Here is a 24439-nt window from a genome sequence, read left to right on the forward strand (position 1 = left end):
ATGAAGCTGGAGGCACCAAAATACACCCTGAGAATTCCCAAAAGCCACCTTGGACCCCGCTAGAACATCCCTGGGGACCCCAAAATATATGTGGAACCCCCCTAGAGACACTTGGAACCCCCCAAAACACACCTGGGACCCCCCAAAACTCACTTGGGACCCACCCAAAACTCACTTGGGACCCACCAAAACTCACTTGGGACCCCCCCAAACTCACTTGGGACCCACCAAAACACACCTGGGACCCCCCAAAACTCACTTGGGACCCACCAAAACACACCTGGGACCCCCCAAAACTCACTTGGGACCCCCCAAAGCTCACTTGGGACCCCCCAAAACATACCTGGGACCCCCCAAAACTCCCTTGGGACCCCCCAAGACTCCCTTGGGACCCCCCAAAACTCACTTGGGATCCCCCAAAACTCACTTGGGACCCCCCCAAAGACATACCTGAGACTCCCAAAATATACCTGGGACCCCCCCAAAATACATCTGGGATCCCCAAATATACCTGGGGACTCCCCAAAACATACCTGGACTCCCCAAATCCTCTCCCTTCCCCCCAAAATTCCACTGACCCCAAAATCCACAGACCCCCGTCAACGCTCCCCAAATCTCTGACCCCCCAAATTTCATTCTGACCCCCAAATCCTCTCCCTTTCCCCCAAATCCTCCCCCAAACCCCTTTTCCCCCAATTCCCTCCAACTTCCCCTTCTCCCCCTCAGATCCCCCAATTCCCCCCAACCCCACTGTTTTCTCCCCAACCCCTTTAACCCTCCCCATCCAGAACCCTCCCCAAAACCCTTCAGTCCCCCAGACCTCCTCAGGGACCCCCAACCCCTCAATCCACCCCAAACTCCCCTGTATCCCCTAACCTACCAAACCCTCCCAAACCCCTTTGTTCCCCCAACAACCCCCAGGACCTCCCAAATCCTCCCCCACCCTCCCAGCCCTTCCAAACCCTTTGTTCCCCCAACCCCTCCAGGCCCCCAAATCACCCCCAAACCCTTTTGTTCCCCCAACAGCCCCCAGGACTCCAAATACCCCTGACCTACCAATCCCCCAAACCCTCTCCTTTATCCCCCAACCCCTCCAGGCCCCCAAATCACCCCAAACCCCTTTTGTTCCCCCCAACACCCCCAGGACTCCCAAATACCCTGACCTACCAACCCCCCCAACCCTCCCTTTATCCTCCCTCCAGGCTCCCCAAATCCCCCAAACCCTCTCAGCACCCCCCAAATCTCTCTCTGGACCCCCAAGCCCCCAGGACTCCCAAATACCCCAACCTACCAATCCCCCCAACCCTCTCCTTTATCCCCCTGTCCCCTCCAGACCCCCAAATCACCCCAAACCCCTTTTTTTCCCCCAACACCCCCAGGACTCCAAAATACCCCCGACCTACCAACCCCCTCAACCCTCTCCTCCTTTATCCCCCTCCAGGACCCCCAAATCCCTCCCAGCACCCCTCAAACCCTCTCTCTGGACCCCAACCCCCAGGACTCCCAAATACCCCCAACCTACCAACCCCCAATCCTCTCCTTTATCCCCCTCCAGGACCTCCCAAATCACCCCCAAACCCCCTTTTTTTCCCCCAACACCCCCAGGACTCCCAAATACCCTGACCTACCAACCCCCTCAACCCTCTTCTTTATCCCCTCCAGGACCCCCAAATCACCCCCAAACCCCCTTTGTTCTCCCCAACAGCCCCCAGGACTCCCAAATACCCCCGACCTGCCAACTCCCCTCAACCCTCTCCTTTATCCCCCTCCAGGCCCCCCAAAATCCCCCAAACCCCTCTCAGCACCCCCAAATCCTCTCTCTGGACCCCAAGCCCCAGGACTCCCAAATGCCCCCAACCTACCACCCCCAACCCTCTCCTTTATCCCCCCATCCCTCTCCAGGACCCCCAAATCACCCCCAAACTCCTTTTGTTTCCCCCAACACCCTCAGGACTCCAAAATACCCCCGACCTAACCCCCCCAATCCTCTCCTTATCCCCTCCAGGACCCCCAAATCCCCCAAACACCCTCCCAGCACCCCCAAATCCTCTCTCTGGACCCCCAAGCCCCAGGACTCCAAAATACCCTGACCTACCAATCCCCTCCCAACCTTCTCCTTTGTCCCCCCATCCCCTCCAGGCCCCCAACCCCCAAATCACCCCCAAACCCTTTTGTTCCCCCGACACCCCCAGGATTCCCAAATGCCCTGAACCTCAGCCAAGCCCCCCTCAACCAACCTCCCCTCAACCCTCTCCTTTATCCCCCTCCAGGACCCCCAAATCCCCCAAATCCCTCCCAGCACCCCCAAACCCTCTCTCTGGACCCCAACAGCCCCCAGGACTCCCAAATACCCCTGACCTACCAATCCCCTCCCAACCCTCTCCTTTATCTCCCCCAATCCCCTCCAGGACCTCCCAAATCACCCCCAAACCCCCTTTTGTTTCCCCCAACAGCCCCCAGGACTCCCAAATACCCTGACCTACCCATCCCCCTCCCAACCCTCTTCTTTATCCCCTCCAGGACCCCCAAATCCCCCTCCTCCAACCCTCTTCCTTTGACCCCCAACCTCTCCAGGACCCCCAAATCACCCCCAAACCCCTCTCTGGCCCCCTGGCCCCCCTTTGTGTCCCAGAGGGTCGGGAGTCCTTCGACTCTTGGGGTACGGAGGAGTCGAGGGAGAGGGCTGAGCTCCCCCACCTGGAGGGTCCCGGCCCCTGGGTGGCCTCGGTCACGGCCGACGTGCTGGTGCTGAGGGCAGAGCTCGACCTGCTGCTGGCCGTAGAGCATGGAGGCACTGGGAGGGACTGGGAGGCACTGGGAGGGACTGGGAGGCGTGATAGAGGGCTGGAGGCACTGGGAGGGACTGGAAGATGTTATAGGGGGCACTGGGAGGAACTGGGAGGGTGTTATGGGGCTGGGGGGCAGTGAGGAGGAACTGGGAGGTGTGTTATAGGGGCTGGGAGGCACTGGGAGGGAACTGGTAGGGACTGGTAGGTGTGATGGGGGCTGGGGGCACCGGGAGGGACTGGGAGATGTGATGGGGGCTGGGGGCACTGGGAGATGCACTGGGAGGGACTGGGAGATGTGATGGGGGCTGGGGGCACTGGGAGATGTTATGGGGGCTGGGGCACTGGGAGGGACTGGGAGATGTTATGGGGGCTGGGGAGCACTGGGAGACACTGGGAGGGACTGGGAGGTGTGATAGGGGGCTGGAGGCACTAGGAGGGACTGGGGAGATGTTATAGGGGGCACTGGGAGATGCTATAGGGGCTGGGAGCACTGGAAAGGAACTGGGAGGGACTGGGAAATGCTATATGGGGGCTTGGGGGCACTGGGAGGGAACTGGGAGGTGTTATAGGGGGCTGGGGTGCACTGGGAGGGAACTGGGAGGACTGGGAGGTGTTATAGGGGCTGGGAGCACTGGGAGGGAACTGGGAGGGACTGGGAGGTGTTATAGGGGGGCTGGGGGGCACTGGGAGGGACTGGTAGGTGTGATGGGGGGCTGGGAGGCACTGGGAGATGTTATAGGGGGCACTGGGAGGGACTGGGAGGTGTGATAAGAGGACTGGGGGTCACTGGGAGGCACTGGGAGATGTTATGAGGGGCTGGGGGAACACTGGGAGGGAACTGGGAGTGGACTGTGAGGTGTTATAGGGGGGCTGGGGGGCACTGGGAGGGACTGGGAGGTGTTATAGTGGGGCTGTGGGACACTGGGAGAGGACTGGGGGGTACTGGGAGATGTGGGCTGTAGGGCTCTGGGAGTGGACTGGGAGGAACTGGGAGGTGTTATAGGGGGGCTGTGGGGTACTGGGAGGCACTGGGAGATGTTATAGGGATACTGGGAGGGAAATGGGAGAGACTGAGAGGTGTTATAGGGGGGCTGTGGGGCACTGGGAGAGGACTGGGGGTTACTGGGAGATGTTATGGGGGGCTGTAGGGCTCTGGGAAGGGACTGGGGGGCACTGGGAGGGACTGGGAGGTGTTACAGGGGACTGGGGGGCACTGGGAGGGAACTGGGGAGTACTGGGGGAGTACTGGGATGGGACTGGGAAGGGCCTGGAAGGGGACTGAGGGGCACTGGGAGGGGGGTGGGGAGGAAGTTGGGAGGAACTGGGAGGGACTGCTTGGTCGCTGGGATGTACTGGTGGGCACTGGGAGGGTCACTGGGCTGTGCTGTGGGGCACTGGGCCTTAGTGGTCCATGTTGGGAGGCACTGGGAGGGTCACTGGCCCATACTGGTCCATACTGGGAGGCTGACTCTCCTCCCCCACCAGAACCAGCACCCGAACCCCCAGTTCTTCACCGAGATCCTGCTGGGAGGGGACGAGGTGAGACTGGGAAGGGACTGGGAGGGCACTGGGCTATACTGGGAGGCACTGGGAGGAGCACACAGCTATACTGGGAGGCACTGGGAGGAGCACATAGCTATGCTGGGAGGGCTGAGTAAGCCATTGTGGTCTCTGTTGGTACATACTGGTTCACACTGGTTTGTACTGGGAGCTGTGGGGGGTTTCAGTGGTGGAAGGAGGGTTCTGTGCTCACCTGTACTGGTTCCTGCTGGTTCATACTGGTCCGTATTGGCCTAAACTGGTCCTTACAGCCTAATGGCTCATACTGGTCTGTACCAGTCTCTACTGGTCCATACTGGTGGGCACAGGGGGGTTCAGGGTTGGATACCAGGCTGTTATATGAGCAGTTACTGGTTTATACTGGTCCACACCAGTCTATACTGGTCTGTACCGGTGGGCACAGGAGGGTTCAGGGTTGGATACCAGGCTGTTATATGAGCAGTTACTGGCCCGTACTGGTTTATACTGGTCCGTACTGGTGGGCACAGGGGTGTTCAGGGTTGCATACCAGGCTGTTATACGAGGAGTTACTGGCCCATACTGGTTTATACTGGTCCATGCCAGTCTATACTGGTCTGTACCAGTACACCAGGCTGTTACATGAGCAGTTACTGGCCCGTACTGGTTTATACTGGTCTGTACTGGTGGGCACAGGGGAGCTCAGGGTTGGATACCAGGCTGTTATATGAGCAGTTACTGGTTTATACTGGTCCATGCCAGTCTATACCGGTCTGTACCAGTATACCAGGCTGTTACATGAGCAGTTACTGGCCCGTACTGGTTTATACTGGTCCATACTGGTCTCTCTGGCGCCCCCCAGCAGCTGCTCGTGTCTGACGCGATGCCCACAGCAGACGGGGTCCTCCCGGCCGGTAGGGGGCGCTATAACGGGTTGTGTGGGTTGGGGATTTTTTTGTGGGCTTTCTTTAAAAATTTGGGGGTTTTTTTTTTTTTTTTTTTTTTTTTGTTTGTTTGTTTTTTTTGTTTTTTTTTGGTGACCTGTCAGGATTTTGGGGTTGGGGGGAGGGGGGAAGTTGAGGGGTCCCAGGTGGAGGTTTGGGAGGTGTTGGGGGGGGTCTCTGGATTTTTTTTTTTTTTTTTAGGAGATTTTTTTGGAGGATTTAGTTGGGATTTTGGGACCTATCGAGATCTTTTAGGGGGAGCTTGGGAGTCCTGGGGAAGTTTGAGGGGGTTTTGGGGGGTGTTTGGGGGTTCTGGGTAGGATGGGGGAGAGGGGTCCTGGGATTTTTTGGGGGGGTTTATTTGGGATTTTGGTTTTTTTTTTAATGACCTTCCTGGACCTTTTGGGGGGCATTGAGGGGGTCCAAGAGGGTAATTTGGGATTCTCTGTGGGTCCCAATTGGCTCCCTCTTCTCTCCAGGTGAAGTCCCCCAGGGACCCCCCCAAGACCCCCCAAATTTGGGGGAGGGGGGGGGCTGGGCCTGCGCTTCTTGTGCCTTCCTGAACCCCAGAGCGTCCTCTGTGGGGTCTAGAGCGCCCTGCCTGGCCCGGAGGCTGAGCCACACCCAGCAGGTGGGTCGGGGGGGGGATCCTGAGTGGGTTTTGGGGAGTCCCAGGTGTGTTTTTGGGTGGTCCCAGGTGTGTTTTTTGGGGGGTCCCAGGTGTATTTTGGGGTGTGCCAGGTGTGTTTTTGGGGGGTCCCAGGTGTATTTTGGGGGGTCCCAGGTGTGTTTTTGGGGGTCCCAGGTGTATTTTGAGGCATGCCAGGTGTGTTTTTGGGGAGTCCCAGGTGTGTTTTTGGGTGGTCCCAGGTGTGTTTTTGGGGGGTCCCAGGTGTGTTTTTGGGTGGTCCCAGGTGTGTTTTTGGGGGTCCCAGGTGTGTTTTGTGGGGTGCAAGGTGTGTTTTTGGGTGGTCCCAGGTGTGTTTTTGGGGGTCCCAGGTGTATTTTGGGGGGTCCCAGGTGTGTTTTTGGGTGGTCCCAGGTGTGTTTTTGGGGGTCCCAGGTGTGTTTTTGGGGGGTCCCAGGTGTATTTTGGGGTGTTCCAGGTTTGTTTTGGGGGGTCCCAGGTGTGTTTTGGGGGGTCCCAGGTGTATTTTGAGGCATGCTGGGTGTGTTTTTGGGTGGTCCCAGGTGTGTTTTTGGGGGTCCCAGGTGTGTTTTTGGGGGGTCCCAGGTGTATTTTGGGGTGTTCCAGGTTTGTTTTGGGGGGTCCCAGGTGTGTTTTTGGGGTCCCAGGTGTATTTTGGGGTGTGCCAGGTGTGTTTTTGGGGGTCCCAGGGGTGTTTTTTGGGATTCAAGGTGTGTTTTGGTGGGTCATGAGTGTATTTTGGGGGTCCCAGGTGTGTTTTGGGGGTCCCAGGTGTGTTTTTGGGGGTCCCAGGTGTATTTTGAGGCATGCCAGGTGTGTTTTGGGGGGGTCCCAGGTGTGTTTTGGGGGTTCCCAGGTGTGTTTTGGGGTTGTCTGGGGGGTCCCAGGGGTGTTTTTTGGGATTCAAGGTGTGTTTTGGTGGGTCATGAGTGTATTTTGGGGGTCCCAGGTGTGTTTTGGGGGTCCCAGGTGTGTTTTTGGGGGTCCCAGGTGTATTTTGAGGCATGCCAGGTGTGTTTTGGGGGGTCTCAGGTATGTTTTGGGGTTGTCTGGGGGGGTCCCCGGGGTGTTTTTTGGGATTCAAGGTGTGTTTTGGTGGGTCATGAGTGTGTTTTCGGGGGTCCCAGGTATGTTTTGGGTCATCCTAGGGGCATTTTTGGGGGTCCCAGGTGTATTTTGAGGGGTCCAAGTTATGTTTTGTGACTCCCAGGTGAGTTTTAGGGTGTCCCAGGGGCATTTTGAGGTCTATTTTTGGGAATCCCAGGTGTGTTTTAGGGTGGTCCCAGAGGGGGGTTTTGGGTGGTCCCAGATGTATTTTGGGTGGTTTCAGGTGAGTTTTGGCAGGTCCCAGGTAGATTTTGGGGGGGTCCCAGGTGTGTTTTTTGGGACCCTACTTGTGTTTGGGTGGTCCCAGCTGTATTTTGGGTGGTCCCAGCTGTATTTTGGGTGGTCCCAGCTGTATTTCGGGATGTTCCAGGTGTGTTTGGGTGGGTCCCAGCTGTATTTTGGGTGGTCCCAGGTACATTTTGGGTGGTCCCAGCTGTATTTTGGGTGGGTCCCAGGTACATTTTGGGTGATCCCAGCTGTAGTTTGGGGTGTTCCAGGTGTGTTTGGGTGGGTCCCAGGTACATTTTGGGTGATCCCAGCTGTATTTTGGATGGTCCCAGGTACATTTTGGGTGGGTCCCAGCTGTATTTTGGGTGGTCCCAGCTGTATTTTGGGGTGTCCCAGCTGTATTTTGGGTGGTCCCAGCTGTATTTTGGGGTGTTCCAGGTGTGTTTGGGTGGGTCCCAGGTACATTTTGGGTGGTCCCAGCTGTATTTTGGGTGGTCCCAGCTGTATTTTGGGTGGTCCCAGCTGTATTTTGGGTGGTCCCAGCTGTATTTTGGGTGGTCCCAGGCACATTTTGGGTGGTCCCAGCTGTATTTTGCGTGGTCCCAGCTGTATTTTGGGGTGTTCCAGGTGTGTTTGGGTGGGTCCCAGGTACATTTTGGGTGGTCCCAGCTGTATTTTGGGTGGTCCCAGCTGTAGTTTGGGGTGTTCCAGGTGTGTTTGGGTGGGTCCCAGCTGTATTTTGGGTGGTCCCAGGTACATTTTGGGTGATCCCAGCTGTATTTTGGGTGGTCCCAGGTACATTTTGGGTGATCCCAGCTGTATTTTGGGGTGTTCCAGGTGTGTTTGGGTGGGTCCCAGCTGTATTTTGGGTGGTCCCAGGTATATTTTGGGTGGATCTCAGGTATATTTTGGGTGGTCCCAGGTACATTTTGGGTAGTCCCAGCTGTATTTTGGGGTGTTCCAGGTATGTTTAGATGGATCCCAGCTGTATTTTGGATGGTCCCAGGTATATTTTGGGTGGCCCCAGGTACATTTTGGGTGGTCCCAGGTACATTTTGGGTGGTCCCAGCTGTATTTTGGGGTGTTCCAGGTGTGTTTGAGTGGATCCCAGGTACATTTTGGGTGGTCCCAGCTGTAGTTTGGGTGGGTCCCAGGTACATTTTGGGTGGTCCCAGCTGTATTTTGTGTTGTCCCAGCTGTATTTTGGGTGGGTCCCAGGTACATTTTGGGTTGGTCCCAGCTGTATTTTGTGTTGTCCCAGCTGTATTTTGGGTGGGTCCCAGGTATATTTTGGGTGGTCCCAGGTACATTTTGGGTGGTCCCAGCTGTATTTTGTGTTGTCTCAGCTGTATTTTGGGTGGTCCCAGCTGTATTTTGTGTTGTCCCAGCTGTATTTTGGGTGGGTCCCAGGTACATTTTGGGTGGTCCCAGCTGTATTTTGGGTGGTCCCAGCTGTATTTTGGGTGGTCCCAGCTGTATTTTGGGTGGTCCCAGGTACATTTTGGGTGGTCCCAGCTGTATTTTGGGTGGTCCCAGGTGTATTTTGGGTGGTCCCAGGTACATTTTGGGTGGTCCCAGCTGTATTTTGGGTGGTCCCAGCTGTATTTTGGGTGGTCCCAGGTACATTTTGGGTGGGTCCCAGGTACATTTTGGGTGGGTCCCAGGTGTATTTTGGGTGGTCCCAGCTGTATTTTGGGGTGTTCCAGGTACATTTTGGGTGGTCCCAGGTACATTTTGGGTGGGTCCCAGGTACATTTTGGGTGGGTCCCAGCTGTATTTTGGGTGGTCCCAGCTGCATTTTGGGTGGTCCCAGGTACATTTTGGGTGGTCCCAGCTGTATTTTGGGTGATCCCAGTTGTATTTTGGGTGGGTCGCAGGTGTGTTTGGATGGGTCCCAGCTGTATTTTGGGTGATCCCAGCTGTAGTTTGGGGTGTTCCAGGTGTGTTTGGGTGGTCCCAGCTGTATTTTGGGTGATCCCAGCTGTAGTTTGGGGTGTTCCAGGTGTGTTTTGGGTGGTCCCAGCTGTATTTTGGGTGGGTCCCAGCTGTATTTTGGGTGGGTCTCAGGTGTGTTTGGGTGGTCCCAGCTGTATTTTGGGTGGTCCCAGGTACATTTTGGGTGGTCCCAGGTGTATTTTGGGTGGTCCCAGCTGTAGTTTGGGTGGTCCCAGGTACATTTTGGGTGGTCCCAGCTGTATTTTGGGATGTTCCAGGTGTGTTTGGATGGGTCCCAGGTACATTTTGGGTTGGTCCCAGGTGTGTTTGGGTGGTCCCAGCTGTATTTTGGGTGGTCCCAGCTGTATTTTGGGTGGTCCCAGGTATATTTTGGGTGATCCCAGCTGTAGTTTGGGTGGTCCCAGCTGTAGTTTGGGGTGTTCCAGGTGTGTTTGGGTGGGTCCCAGGTACATTTTGGGTGGTCCCAGCTGTATTTTGGGGTGTTCCAGGTGTGTTTGGGTGGGTCCCAGGTACATTTTGGGTGGGTCCCAGGTACATTTTGGGTGGGTCTCAGGTACATTTTGGGTGGTCCGAGGTACATTTGATGGTCCCAGCTGTATTTTGGGGTGTTCCAGGTGTGTTTGGGTGGGTCTCAGGTACATTTTGGGTGGTCCGAGGTACATTTTGGGTGGTCCCAGCTGTATTTTGGGGTGTTCCAGGTGTGTTTGGGTGGGTCCCAGGTGTATTTTGGGTGGTCCCAGGTACATTTTGGGTGGTCCCAGCTGTATTTTGGGGTGTTCCAGGTGTGTTTGGGTGGTCCCAGGTATATTTTGGGTGGTCCCAGGTATATTTTGGGTGGTTCCAGGTACATTTTGGGTGGTCCCAGCTGTATATTTCAGGTGGGTCTCAGGTGTGTTCGGGTGGTCCCGGGGGAGGGCGTTGTTCGAGTGTATTTTGGGGAGGGGTCTCAGCTGAGTTTTTGGGGGGTCTCAGCCCCCCCCCGAGCCTGCCCAGGTGTGGCCCTGCCCCCACTGCACGTACCTGAACGAAGGCCCCGCCCCCACCTGCGCCGTGTGCCAGCGCCCCTGGCAGCCACGCCCTCCTGCGCCTGGCCACGCCCTCCCGGGATGCTTTGCGGCAGCAGCGGCTCCTGAACGACGGCAGGAGTTGGTGGCCCCCGTGAGGGTGAGGATTAGGGGGGTTAAAGGGGTTTTGGGGGATTTTGAGGGGATTTGGGGATCGTGAGGGTGAGATTTGGGGGAGTTAAAGGAGCTTTGGGGGTTCTGAGAGGATTTGGGGGTTCTGGGGATTTGGGGGTTAAAGGGGTTTTGGGGGGTTCTCAGGGATTTGGGGGATCGTGAGGGTGAGATTTAGAGGGTTAAAGGTTTTGAGGGGTTCTCAGGGGATTTGGGGGTTCTTGGGGATTTGGGGGTTCTGAGGGATTTGGGAGGATCGTGAGGTGAGATTTGGGGGGAGTTAAAGGGGTTTTGGGGGTTCTCAGGGATTTGGGGGTTCTTGGGGATTTGGGGGATCGTGAGGGTGAGATTTGGGGGGCTGGGGGGGTTAAAAAGGGGTTTTGGGGGTTCTGAGGGATTTGGGGGTGATCGTGAGGGTGAGATTTGGGGACTGGGGGGTTAAAGGGGTTTTGGGGGTTCTTGGGGAATTTGGGGGATCGTGAGGGAGAGATTTGGGGGCTGAGGGGGTTAAAGGGGTTTTGGGGGTTCTTGGGATTGTGAGGGTGAGATTTGGGGGCTGGGGGTTAAAGGGTTTTGGGGGTTCTTGGGGGATTGTGAGGGTGAGATTTGGGGGGCTGGGGGGGTTAAAGGGGCTTTAGGGGGTTCTTGGGGATTTTGGGGGATCCTGGGGTGGCTGAGAGGGGGATACAAGAGGGTCAGGGGGAATTGAGGGATTTTGGGGGTTTCTGGGGAGTTTGAGAGGGGATAAAAGGGGCTTTGGGGGATGTGTGGATCCTTGGGGGCTTTAGGGGGTTCCTGGGGGGCTTGGAGGGATTTGGGGGGATGTCGTGGATTCCTAGGGGGTTCTCGAGGGTTCCTGAGGGGTTTGGGGGATTTTTAGGAGGTTTTTGGGGGTCTTGGGGGAGGGTTTGAGGTGTCCCTTGGTGGGCTAGGGTTCCTGGGAGAGTTTGGGGAGGTTTTAGGAGTTTTGGGGGTTTCTGAGGGGATTTGGAGGGTCTTGGGGTGGTTTGGGGGGGGGATTGGGGAGGACTTGAGGGGGTTTGGGAGGTCCTTGAGGTGGTTGGGGGGTCCTTGAGGGGGTTTGGAGGTCCCTGGGTGGGTTTGGGGGGTTTTTTAGGAGATTTTGGGGGTTCTGGGAGGGGTTTTGGGGACCCCCAGTAGGTTTTGGAGGTCCCTGGATGGGTTTTGGGGGGATTTTTAGGAGGTTTTTGGGGGTCCTGGGAGGGGTTTTGAGGACTCCCAGTAGGTTTGGGAGGTCCCTGGGTGGACTGGGGGTGGGTTAGGAGGTTTTTGAGGTTCTGGGAGGGGTTTGGGGACCCCCAGTAGGTTTGGGAGGTCCCTGGGTGGATTTGGGGCAATTTTTAGGAGGTTTTTGGGGGTTCTGGGAGGGGTTTTGGGGACCCCCCAGTGGGTTTTGGAGGTCCCTGGGTGGGTTTCAGGGGACTTTTAGGAGGTTTTTGGAGGTCCTGGGGGGTTTTGAGGGTTCCCCGGGCTGTGTTTGGGAGGGTTCTGGTGGGTTTTGGGTGCGTTTGGGGGATCCCAGGCGGGGATTTGGGGGCTCCCTGGGTGGGTTTGGGGATGTTCCTCCCTCCTGACTCCCTTTCCCTCCAGGCCGCCGAGTCCCAGAGGCTGCCCCGGAATCTTTAAGCCCCCTCCTGCTGCGCCCTCCCCGCCATGCTCTGGAGTTTCGGGGATCCCCACAGCCCCCCTCCCCAGGAGGTTGTTTCGGGGGTTCAGGGCCCCGCCTCGGAGTCTCCTCCAGGCCCTGCTGGAGGAGGAGCGTCGGGGGGCCCTGGAGAAGGGGGGACCCCTCGGGACCCCCTCCCTGCGTGAGGCCGCCTGGGCGTGGCTTAAAGGGGCGGGGCAGCCCGACCACGCCCTCCTGGCTCCTGATTGGACAGCGCCGGTGTCAGGTGAGGGAGGGAGCTAAAGGGGGGAGGGGTCCCAGAGAGGGTCTCAAGGGGGAGATTGGGGGCGGGGCTTAGTCTGAGGGTGGGGCTGAGGTGATGGGGAGGGGTTGACGGGGTAAAATGAGTTGGGGGCGTGGTTTAGTCTGGGGGCGGGGCTTAGCGAGGAGGGGCCTGTGGGTGGGGTTTGGGGAGGGTTAAAGGGGTGGGGGTTTCATATTGGGTCTCAAGGGGGAGATTGGGGGTGGGGCTTAGTTGTGGGAAGGGGCCTGGGGGTGGGGTTTGGGGAGGAGATTAAGGGGAGTGTAAAGGTTTGGGGCGTGGTTTAATCGGGGGTGGGGGCTTGGTTGGTGGGGAGGGGCCTGGGGTGGGCTTTGGGGAGAGGGCTAAGGGGTGGGGGTCCTACAGAGGGTCTCAAGGGGGTGATTGGGGGTGGGAGGGCTTAGTCTGGGGGGCGGGGCTGAGGTGATGGGGAGGGGTTAAGGGGGTGAAATGAGTTGGGGGTGTGGTAGTAATTGGGGAGGGCTTGGTGGGGAGGGGCCTGGGGTGGGGTTAAAGGAGGGTGAAAAGGGTTGGGGTGTGGCTTAGTTTTGGGAGTGGGGGCTTCTTGGGTGGGGAGGGGCCTGAGGGGTGCAGGGTTTAGGGAGGATTAAGGGGTGGGGGGGCCTCATAGAGTGTCTCAAGGGGTGATTGGGGGCGTAGGCTTAGTCTGGGGCGGGCTGAGAGTGATGGGGAGGGGGTTAATGGGGGTAAAATGAGTTGGGGGTGTGGTTTAATTGGGGGTGGGGCTTATTTGGTGGGGAGGGGCCTGGGGGAGGGTTAAAGGAGGGTGAAAAGTATTGGGGGTGGGGCTTAGTTTGGGGGTGGGGGCTTGGTTGGTGGGGAGGAGCCTGAGGTGGGGTTTGGGGAGGGTTAAGGGTGGGGGGTCTCATAGAGGGTCTCAAGGAGGATATTGGGGGTGGGGCTTATTTGGTGGTGAGGGGCCTGGGGGTGGGGCTTGGAGAGGAGTTAAGGGGGATGAAAAGGGTTGGGGGTGTGGTTTGATTGGGGGTGGGGCTTAGTTGTGGGGAGGGGCCTGGGGAGGGGTTTGGGGAGGGTTAAGGGGTGGGGGGTCCTATAGAGGGTCTCAAGGGGTGATTAGGGGTGGGGCTTAGTCTGGGGGTGGGGCTGAGGTGATGGGGAGGGGTTAAGGGGGTGAAATGAGTTGGGGCGTGGATTTAGTCTGGGGGCAGGGGCTTGGTTGGTGGGGGAGGGGCCTGGGGGAGGGGTTAAAGGAGGGTGAAAATGGTTGGGGTGTGGCTTAGTTTTGGGGTGGGGCTTATTTGGTGGGAGAGCCTGAGGGTGGGGTTAAAGGAGGGTGAAAAGGGTTGGGGGTGTGGCTTAGTTTTGGGGTGGGGCTTGATTGGTGGGGAGGGGCCTGGGGAGGGGTTAAAGGAGGTGAAAAGTATTGGGGGTGGGGCTTAGTTTGGGAGTGGAGCTTATTTGGTGGGAGGAGCCTGAGGGTGGGGGTTGGGGAGGGTTAAGGGGGTGAAAAGGGTTGGGGGCGTGGTTTAGTCTGGGGGCAGGGCTTAATGAGGAGGGGCCTGGGGGTGGGGTTTGGGGAGAGGTTAAGGGGAGTCTCATAGAGGGTCTCAAGGGGTGATTTGGGGCGTGGCTTAGTCTGGGGTGGGGCTTGGTTGGTGGGGAGAGGCTTGGGGGTGGGGTTTGGGGAGGGTTAAGGGGTGGGGGGTCTCATAGAGGTCTCAAGGGGGAAGTTGGGGCAGGGCTTAGTCTGGGGGTGGGGCTTAGTCATGTGGGAGGGGCCTGAGGGTGGGGGTTTGGGGAGGGGTTAAGGGGGTAAAATGAGTTGGGGTGTGGTTTAATTGGGGTAGGGCTTGGTGGGAGGAGAGTGAAATGGTTGGGGGTGTGGCTTAGTTTGGGGTGGGGCTTCTTGGGTGGGGAGGGGCCTGAGGGTGGGGTTTGGGGGAGGGGTTAAGGGGGTGAAAAGGGTTTGGGGGCGTGGTTTAATCGGGGGGTGGGGCTTAGGTGATGGGTGGGGCTTGGTGGGCAGGGTGTGGGAAGGGGGTGGGGCTTAAATGGGTGGGGGGTCCCATGGATTGACCTGAATGGAGGGGGGGGCTCGGTGTAGGGCTTAGGTCTGGGGTTACTGGGAGTCACTGGTTTGGGCTTTGGGGTTACTGGGAGTCACTGGTTTGGGCTTGGGGATTACTGGGAGTCACTGGTTTGGGCTTTGGGATTACTGGGAGTCACTGGTTTGGGCTTTGGGGTTACTGGGAGTCGCTGGTTTGGGCTTTGGGGTTACTGGGAGTCACTGGTTTGGGCTTTGGGGTTACTGGGAGTCACTGGTTTGGCGGTTGGTCCATACTGGGTGGTTTATGGGGTGTAGGTAGGGTTGTAGACTGGTTCTTACTGGTTTCTACCAATCCATACCAGTCTGTACCAGTCCATACCAGTCCATACTGGTTGTTACTGGTGCACAGTCCGTTATACTGGTCCACAGCAGGTGGTTTATGGGATGGAAGAGAGGGTTTAGAGTGTTTTGAACTGGTTTGTACTGGTCCACAGCAGTCTGTACCAGACCGTACTGGCCCATACTGGTTCATACTCCTTTATACTGGTCCATTCTTGGAGACTCAGGGGACATAAGAGAGGTTCTGTACTGGTTTATACTGGTTTGTACCAGTCCATGGTAGTTTGTATCAGTCCCTGCTGGTCCCTACTGGCTCATGCTGGTCCAAACTGGTCTATACTGGTCCACACCAGGTGGTTTATGGGATGGAATAGAGGTTGTAGAGTGGTTTATACTGGTTTATATTGGTTTATTAGTCCATACCAGTTTGTACCAGTGTGGACTGGTACAACCACCACACCGGGTGGTTCGTGGGATGGAACAGAGGCTGTAGAGTGGTTATACTGGTTTGTGCCAGTCCCTACTGGTCCATACTGGTCTATACTGGTCCACACTAGCTGGTTTATGGGATGGAATAGAGGTCATAGAGTGGTTGTACTGGTTTGTGCCAGTCTGTACCGTTCTGTACTGGTCCGTACTGGTCAATACCAGGTGGTTTATGGGACAGAACAGAGGCTGTAGAGTGGTTCATACTGGTCTGTACTGGTCTGTACTGATCCTGACTGGTCCATACCAGGTGGTTCATGGGACAGAACAGAGGTCGTAGAGTGGTTCATACTGGTTTGTGCCAGTCTGTACCAGTCTATACTGGTCCACACCAGGTGGTTTATGGGATGGAACGGAGACCATAGAGTGGTTCATACTGGTTTGTGCCAGCCTGTACTGGTTTGTACTGGTCCATACCAGGTGGTTTATGGGACAGAACAGAAGTCATAGAGTGGTTCATACTGGTTTGTGCCAGTCTGTAGTGGTTTGTACTGGTCTGTACTGGTCCATACCAGGTGGTTTATGGGACACAACAGAAGTCATAGAGTGGTTCATACTGGTTTGTGCCAGCCTGTACTGGTTTGTACTGGTCTATACTGGTCTATACCAGGTGGTTTATGGGATGGAACAGAGGCCGTAGAGTGGTTCATACTGGTTTGTGGTGGTCTGTACCAGTCCGTACCGGTCCGTACTGGTCTGTATCGGTCTGTACTGGTCTGTACCGATCTGTACCGGTCTGTACCAGTCTGTACCGATCTGTATCGGTCCGTACTGGTCCGTACCGGTCTGTACCGGTCTGTACCGGTCTGTACTGGTCTGTACTGGTCTGTACTGGTCTGTACCAATCTGTACCAATCTGTACCGGTCTGTACTGGTCCGTACCGGTCTGTACCGGTCTGTACCGGTCTGTACTGGTCTGTACCAATCTGTACCAATCTGTACCGGTCTGTACTGGTCCGTACTGGTCTGTACAGGTCCGTACTGGTCTGTACCGGTCTGTACTGGTCTGTACGGGTCCGTACTGGTCTGTACTGGTCCGTACTGGTCTGTATTGGTCTGTACCGATCTGTACTGGTCTGTACTGGTCTGTACCGGTCTGTACCGATCTGTACTGGTCTGTACTGGTCTGTACCGATCTGTACCGGTCTGTACTGGTCTGTACGGGTCCGTACTGGTCTGTACTGGTCCGTACTGGTCTGTATTGGTCTGTACCGATCTGTACTGGTCTGTACTGGTCTGTACTGGTCTGTACCGGTCTGTACCGATCTGTACCGGTCTGTACTGGTCTGTACCGATCTGTACTGGTCCGTACTGGTCTGTACTGGTCTGTACCGATCTGTACTGGTCTGTATTGGTCTGTACCGGTCTGTACTGGTCTGTACCGATCTGTACTGGTCTGTACTGGTCCGTACTGGTCCTGACTGTCCCTCGTGGCCGCAGCTCCGGGCCCTGTCAGCGCTGGGGTTCCGGGATCGCCGGGAGGTGGCGCTGGCGCTGCAGCGACACGGAGGGGACCAGTGGGGGGCGCTGCGGGAGCTGCAGCGGCCCCGGCTCCGCCCCTTCCTGCAGCGCCTCTGGCAGCCACCGGGGGCGCTGGACTTCGAGTGCCCCGACCAGCAGGTGAACTGGGGGCACTGGGGGCACTGGGAGGGGATTGGGAAGGACTGGGGAGGGACTGGAAGGGGATTGGGAGGGAATTGGAGGGAACTGGGTGGGACTGGGGGAGTTGGGGAGGGGACTGGGAGGGATTGGGAAGGACTGGGGAGGGACTGGGAGGGCATTGGGAGGGGTTGGGAAGGACTGGGAGGGGATTGGAGGAAACTGGGTGGGACTGGGGGAGTGGGGGGATTGGGAGGGATTGGGTGGGAATGGGGAGTGGGGGGACTGGGAGGATTGGGAGGAGTGGGATGGGATTGGGAGGGACTGGGAGGGGATTTGGAGGGGTTGGGGAGATTGGGAGGGAACTGGAAGGGAGTGGGAGAGGGACTGAGAGGGGATTGGGGGAGTGGGGGGACTGGGAGGGGATTGGGAGGGACTGGGAGGGGATTGGGAGGGACTGGGAGGGGATTGGGGGGACTAGGAAGGACTAAGTGGGAACTGGAAGGGACTGGGAGGAGATTGGGAGGGACTGGAAAGAGATTGGGGAGGGAGTGGGAGGCACTGGGATGGGATTGGGGTTCTGGGAGGGACTGGGAGGCAGTGGAGTCCCAAGCCCTTACTGGTCTTACTGGTTTAGGACTTTGAGTTATTGGGAGCAACTGGGATTTACTGGTTGGGGGTTTGGATTTACTGGGCGTTACTGGGAGTGGATTTAGGCTTACTGGAAGTTACTGGTGTGGGGTTTTTGGTTACGGGGTTTGGGTTATTGGGAGCCACTGGGTGTTACTGGTGTTGGGTTTGGGCTTACTGGGCCAAACTGGATTGGTTTGGGTTGGAGTTACTGGTTGGCTCTTTGATCTCACTGGGAGCTACTGGTCCTTACTGGGGGATGGGGTCACCCGTGCTCTCCCCTCCCCCCAGGCGCTGGTCCGGCGGATTTTGGCCACCCTGGACGTGGCCAGTTGGGGCCGGGCCTTACTGGTGGCCAGTTTGGGGCGCGAGCTGGGACTGGGCAAGGTGGAGCCCGGCAGCGAGGGCTTACTGGGAGAACTGGTGGAGGCGGTGAAGGACTGCCCGGACCGCGCGGCCCTGAGGAGGAGGCTCCGCTGCGAGTGCGCCGTGTGCGGGTGGGGCCTGCCCCGGGCACAGGTGGGCACTGGTTTGTGCTCTGGTTACTGGGCTGGACTGGTTTGGTCTGGGAGGGGCTTGGGAGGGACTGCAAGGGGATGGGAGGGACTGGGAGGGACTGGGAAGGACTAAGTGAGAACTGGAAGGGACTGGGGAGGAGATTGGGAGGGACTGGGAGGGTGCAGGGAGGAACTGGGAGGAGGAGTTGGAGAGGGACTGGGAGGAGGCTAAGTGAGAACTGGAGGACTGGGGAGGAGACTGGGGAGGGACTGGGAGGGGATTGGGGAGGGGACTGGGAGGGGATTGGGGGGACTGGGAAGGGCTAAGTGAGAACTGGAAGGACTGGGGAGGAGATTGGGAGGACTGGGAGGGGATTGGGGAGGACTGGGAGGGGATTGGAGGGACTGGGAAGGACTAAGTGAGAACTGGAAGGGACTGGGGAGGAGATTGGGAGGGACTGGGAGGGAGTTGGGAGGGACTGGGAGGGGGTTGGGAGGGGATTGGGAGGGACTGGGAAGGGCTAAGTGAGAACTGGAAGGGACTGGGGAGGAGATTGGGAGGGACTGGGAGGGGATTGGGAGGGAGTGGGAGGAGATTGGGGAGGGAGTGGGAGGGGATTGGGGAGGACTGGGAGGGGATTGGAGGGACTGGGAAGGGCTAAGTGAGAACTGGAAGGGACTGGGGAGGAGATTGGGAGGGACTGGGAGGGGATTGGGAGGGACTGGGAGGGGATTGGGAGGGGATTGGGAGGGACTGGGAGGGGATTGGAGGGAACTGGGAGGGGATTGGGAAGGACTGGGAGGGGATTGGAGGGACTGGAAAGGACTAAGTAAGAACTGGAAGGGATTGGGACTTACTGGTTTGGGGTTTGGCATTACTGGGAGTTGCTGGGGGCTTCCTGAGGAGTTACTGGAGGATTACTGGGAGCTACTGGGGTGACTGGAAGCTGCCAGTTTGGGTGTGTTACTGTCTGCAATTCCACCTGGGACCACTTGGGGCAGCACTAACTGTGTCCACAGTGATAACGCTTACTGGTGTGTTACTGGGCTCTTACTGGTCTTTACTGGTTTGTACTGGCTGCTTGTACCCTGAGTGTTTATGGCTGCTCTGCTGGATGGGGGCCCTTCTTACCCATTTAGGGTCTGGGGTCACTTGGACTTTACTGGTTTGGGGGTTGGCGTTACTGGGAATCGTTAAGGCCTTACTGGGGGTCACTGGGAGCGACTGGTTTTCATGGATTATATTGGCTGCAGTTCCACCTGCGACCACCGGGGGCAGCACGAGCACTATTATATCTATGTGTAATAATGGCTACTGGTGTGTGACTGGTCCTTACTGGTGCGTGACTGGTCCTCACTGGTGCGTGACTGGTGTGTGCCTGGTCCTCACTGGTGCGTGCCTGGTCCTTACTGATGCGTGACTGGTCCTCACTGGTGCGTGACTGGTCCTTACTGGTGTGTGCCTGGTCCTTACTGATGCGTGACTGGTCCTCACTGGTGCGTGACTAGTCCTTACTGGTGCGTGCCTGGTCCTTACTGGTGCATGCCTGGTCCTTATTAGTACGTGCCTGGTCCTTACTGGTGCGTGCCTGATCCTTACTGGTGTGTGCCTGATCCTTACTGGTGTGTGCCTGGTCCTTACTGGTGTGTCACTGGTCCTTATTCGTGTGTGACTGGTGTGTGCCTGGTCCTTACTGGTGCGTGCGTGGTCCTTACTGGTGCGTGCCTGGTCCTTACTGGTCCTTACTGGGGGTCACTGGGAGCGACTGGTTTTCATGGATTACATTGGCTGCAGTTCCACCTGCGACCACCGGGGGCAGCACAAGCACTATTATATCTATGTGTAATGATGGCTATTGGTGCGTGCTGGTCCTTACTGGTGCGTGACTGGTCCTCACTGGTGCGTGACTGGTGTGTGCCTGGTCCTCACTGGTGCGTGCCTGGTCCTTACTGGTGCGTGCCTGGTCCTTACTGGTGCATGACTGGTCCTTACTGATGCGTGACTGGTCCTCACTGGTGCGTGCCTGGTCCTCACTGGTGCGTGACTGGTCCTTACTGGTGCGTGCCTGGTCCTTACTGGTGTGTGACTGATGCGTGCCTGGTCCTTACTGGTGCATGACTGGTCCTTACTGATGCGTGACTGGTCCTCACTGGTGCGTGCCTGGTCCTCACTGGTGCGTGACTGGTCCTTACTGGTGCGTGCCTGGTCCTTACTGGTGCGTGACTGGTGTGTCAGTGGTCCTTACTGGTGCATGCCTGGTCCTTATTAGTACGTGCCTGGTCCTTACTGGTGCATGCCTGATCCTTACTGGTGCGTGCCTGGTCCTTACTGGTGCGTGCCTGGTCCTTACTGGTGTGTGACTGGTGCATGCCTGGTCCCTACTGGTGCGTGACTGGCCCTTACTGGTGCGTGCCTGGTCCTTACTGGGGGTCACTGGGAGCGAGTGGTTTTCATGGATTATATTGGCTGCAGTTCCACCTGCGACCACCGGGGGCAGCACAAGCACTATTATATCTATGTGTAATAATGGCTACTGGTCCTTACTGGTGTGTCACTGGTCCTCACTGGTGCGTGACTGGTGTGTGACTGGTCCCTACTGGTGTGTGACTGGTGTGTGCCTGGTCCTTACTGGTGCGTGACTGGTCCTTACTGGTGTATGACTGATCCTCACTGGTGTGTGACTGGTGTGTGCCTGGTCCTTACTGGTGCATGCCTGGTCCTCACTGGTACGTGCCTGGTCCTTACTGGTGTGTGACTGGTGCATGCCTGGTCCTTACTGGTGCGTGACTGGTCCTTACTGGTGTGTGACTGGTCCTTATTAGTGCGTACCTGGTCCTTACTGGAGGGTCACTGGGAGCGACTGGTTTTCATGGATTATATTGGCTGCAGTTCCACCTGCGACCACCGGGGGCAGCACAAGCACTATTATATCTATGTGTAATAATGGCTACTGGTGCGTGACTGGTCCTTACTGGTGCGTTACTGGTCCTCACTGGTGTGTGACTGGTGTGTGCCTGGTCCTTACTGGTGCGTGACTGGTCCTCACTGGTGCGTGCCTGGTCCTCACTGGTGCGTGACTGGTCCTTACTGGTGCGTGCCTGGTCCTTACTGGTGCGTGACTGGTGTGTGCCTGGTCCTTACTGGTGCATGCCTGGTCCTTATTAGTACGTGCCTGGTCCTTACTGGTGCATACCTGATCCTTACTGGTGTGTGCCTGGTCCTTACTCGTGTGTGACTGGTGTGTGCCTGGTCCTTACTGGTGCGTGCCTGGTCCTTACTGGTGCGTGCCTGGTCCTTACTGGTGCGTGCCTGGTCCTTACTGGGGGTCACTGGGAGCGACTGGTTTTCATGGATTATATTGTCTGCAGTTCCACCTGCGACCACCGGGGGCAGCACGAGCACTATTATATCCATGTGTAATAATGGCTACTGGTGCGTGCCTGGTCCTTACTGGTGTGTGCCTGGTCCTTACTGGTGCGTGCCTGGTCCTTACTGGTGCGTGCCTGGTCCTTACTGGTGCATGCCTGGTCCTTACTGGTGCATGATTGGTCCTTACTGGTGCATGCCTGGTCCTTACTGGTGCGGGCCTGGTCCTTACTGGTGTGTCAGTGGTCCTTACTGGTGTGTGCCTGGTCCTTACTGGTGTGTGACTGGTCCTTACTGGTGTGTGACTGGTCCTTACTGGGGGTCACTGGGAGCGACTGGTTTTCATGGATTATATTGGCTGCAGTTCCACCTGCGACCACCGGGGGCAGCACAAGCACTATTATATCTATGTGTAATAATGGCTACTGGTGCGTGACTGATCCTTACTGGTGCGTGCCTGGTCCTTACTGGTGCGTGCCTGGTCCTTACTGGTGCGTGACTGGTCCTCACTGGTGCGTGCCTGGTCCTTACTGGTGCGTTACTGGTGCGTGCCTGGTCCTTACTGGTGCGTGACTGGTGCGTGCCTGGTCCTTACTGGTGCGTTACTGGTGCGTGCCTGGTCCTTACTGGTGCGTGACTGGTGCATGCCTGGTCCTTATTAGTACGTGCCTGGTCCTTACTGGTGCGTGCCTGGTCCTTACTGGTGTGTCACTGGTCCTTACTGGTGTGTGACTGGTGCGTGCCTGGTCCTTACTGGTGCGTGACTGGTCCTTACTGGTGCGTACCTGGTCGTTACTGGGGGTCACTGGGAACGACTGGTTTTCATGGATTATATTGGCTGCAGTTCCACCTGCGACCACCGGGGGCAGCATAAGCACTCATATCTATGTGTAATAATGGCTACTGGTCCTCACTGGTGCATGACCGGTCCCTACTGGTGTTTGCTGGTGCAGATGCAGTGGCTGCCGGGCTGCTCATGCCCACTGTGCCCCGAGTGCTTCCGCCTGCACTTCACGGTGGGGGTCCGGGAGAGGGGGGTGGGCGCCCTGGGCTGCCCCAGCTGCTCCCGCCCCGACCTGCGTGACGAGGCCCAGCGCCTCTGGTACTGGTCCACACTGGAACCACAGGTACTGGGAGCACTGGGAGGGATGGGGGGGATGCAGAACAGAGGGGATTGGGAGGGGCTGAGAGATTGGGGGGGAACTGGGAGGGATTGGGGGATTGGAGGGTGCTGGGAGGGATTAAGGGGTGTTAAAAGGGGTTTGGGGGCCACTGGGAGGGACTGGGAGGGATTGGGGGGCACTGGGAGGGATTAAATGGTGTTAAAAGGGGATTTGGGGGTCACTGGGGTGGACTGGGAGGGATTGGGGGACACTGGGAGGGGATTAAAGGGGGTTGGGGGACACTGGTTTATACTGTGAGGGGAGTGAGGGGAACTGGGAAGGGATTGGGAAGGAATTGAGGGTGGACTAGGAGGGCACTGGGGTGGACTGGGAGGGATTGGGGGGCACTGGGAGGGGATTAAAGGGTGTTAAAAGGGGGTTGGGGGCACTGGTTTATACCGGGAGGGGAGTGGGGGGAACTGGGAAGGAATTGGGGGTGGACTGGGAGGGCACTGGGGAGGACTGGGAGGGCACTGGGGTGGACTGTGAGGGACTGGGAGGGGATTAAAGGGTGTTAAAAGGGGGTTTGGGGGGTACTGGTTTATACTGGAAGGGGAGTGAGGGGAACTGGGAAGGGATTGGGAAGGAATTGGGAGTGGATTGGGAGGGCACTGGGGTGGACTGGGAGGGATTGGGGGATACTGGGAGGGGATTAAAGGGTGTTAAAGGGGGTTTGGGGGCCACTGGTTTGTACTGGCAGGGCAGTGGGGGGAACTGGGGTGGACTGGGAGGGCACTGGGGGGGATTGTGGGGGACTGGGAGGGGGTGAGGGGGACTGGGAGGGACTGGGAGGAGGTTTGGGGTTACTGGGAGGGCACTGGGTTATTGGCACTTAACTGGGAGCTGCTGTCGGGAAGTTTGGTGTCACTGGGAGCTACTGGTCCTTACTGGGAGTCACTGGTTTGGGGCTTGGGTTTGCTGGGAGGGTGTTTGAGATTACTGGTCTGTACTGGTCTGTACTGGTTCGTACTGGTTCGCAGCTCCGGAGCTGTTTGGACCCCGACACCTTCGGCCTCGTGACCCAGAAGTTGACGGAGCTGGAGCTGCTCCGGGACCCCCAGTTCCTGTGGTGCCCCCATGTACTGGGAGGCACTGGGAAGGGCTGGGAGGGAACTGGGAGGGAGTGGGAAGGGCTGGGAGGGAGTGGGAGGGGACTGGGAGGGACTGGGAGCAGCTGGGAGGGGATTATGGGGAACTGGGAGGGAGTGGAAAGGACTGGGAGTGGGGGTTAGGGTTACTGGGAAGGACTGGGAGGGAACTGGTGAGCAGTGGGAGGGACAGGAAGGTGCTTTAGGGTTACTGGGAGGAACTGGGAGTTACTGGGGTTTGGAGTTACTGGAGAGGGAATTTATGGTTACTGGGAGTTACTGGTTTGGGCTTCGGTGTGACAGGTGTGGGGTTTGGTGTTACTGGGGATTGCTGGTTTGGGGGTTGGTGTTACTGGGGATTGCTGGTTTGGGGGTTGGTGTTACTGGGGATTGCTGGTTGGGGGGTTGGTGTTACTGGGGATTGCTGGTTTGGGGGTTGGTGTTACTGGGGATTGCTGGTTTGGGGGTTGGTGTTACTGGGGATTGCTGGTTTGGTGTTTGGTGTTACTGGGGATTGCTGGTTTGGGGTTTGGTGTTACTGGGGATTGCTGGTTTAGAGGTTGGTGTTACTGGGAATTGCTGGTTTGGGGGTTGGTGTTACTGGGGATTGCTGGTTTGGGGTTTTGGGGGTTCCTGGGAATCAGTTTAGGGTTACTGGGAGTTACTGGGAAGGGGTTTAGTGTTGCTGGTTGTTACTGGTTTGGTGTTTGTTGTTACTGGTTTGGTGTTTGCTGTTACTGGGGGGGTGTTTGCCGTTACTGGTTGTTACTGGGGGGTTGTTTTGCTGTTCTTGGGGGGTCCCAGGAGGGTCTCTGAGCTCCCCCCTCCCCCCCCAGTGCTCCTTCGGGTTCATCTTCGAGGCCGAGCGGGGCCCGGCCCAGTGTCCCCAGTGCCACCAGTGCTGCTGCCCCCGCTGCCAGCGCCCG

At 57.5% G+C, this 24439-nt stretch overlaps 1 protein-coding gene across 1 annotated transcript; it reads left to right on the forward strand.

Annotated features, from left to right (window-relative positions):
* Nucleotides 1-24439, forward strand: LOC126642833 (E3 ubiquitin-protein ligase RNF31-like; the record flags this gene model as incomplete). Its single annotated transcript, XM_050320787.1, has 11 exons — nucleotides 1-12; nucleotides 2635-2778; nucleotides 4275-4328; nucleotides 5170-5221; nucleotides 5731-5882; nucleotides 12223-12279; nucleotides 16610-16789; nucleotides 17690-17917; nucleotides 22216-22389; nucleotides 23406-23504; nucleotides 24350-24439. Coding segments are annotated over exons 1-11 (1242 nt in total), but the record flags the coding sequence as incomplete, so codon positions are not given.

Source organism: Myiozetetes cayanensis, unplaced genomic scaffold, assembly GCF_022539395.1.
Source record: "Myiozetetes cayanensis isolate MyiCay16 unplaced genomic scaffold, myiCay2020 scf249, whole genome shotgun sequence".
Taxonomy (NCBI): Eukaryota; Metazoa; Chordata; class Aves; order Passeriformes; family Tyrannidae; genus Myiozetetes; species Myiozetetes cayanensis.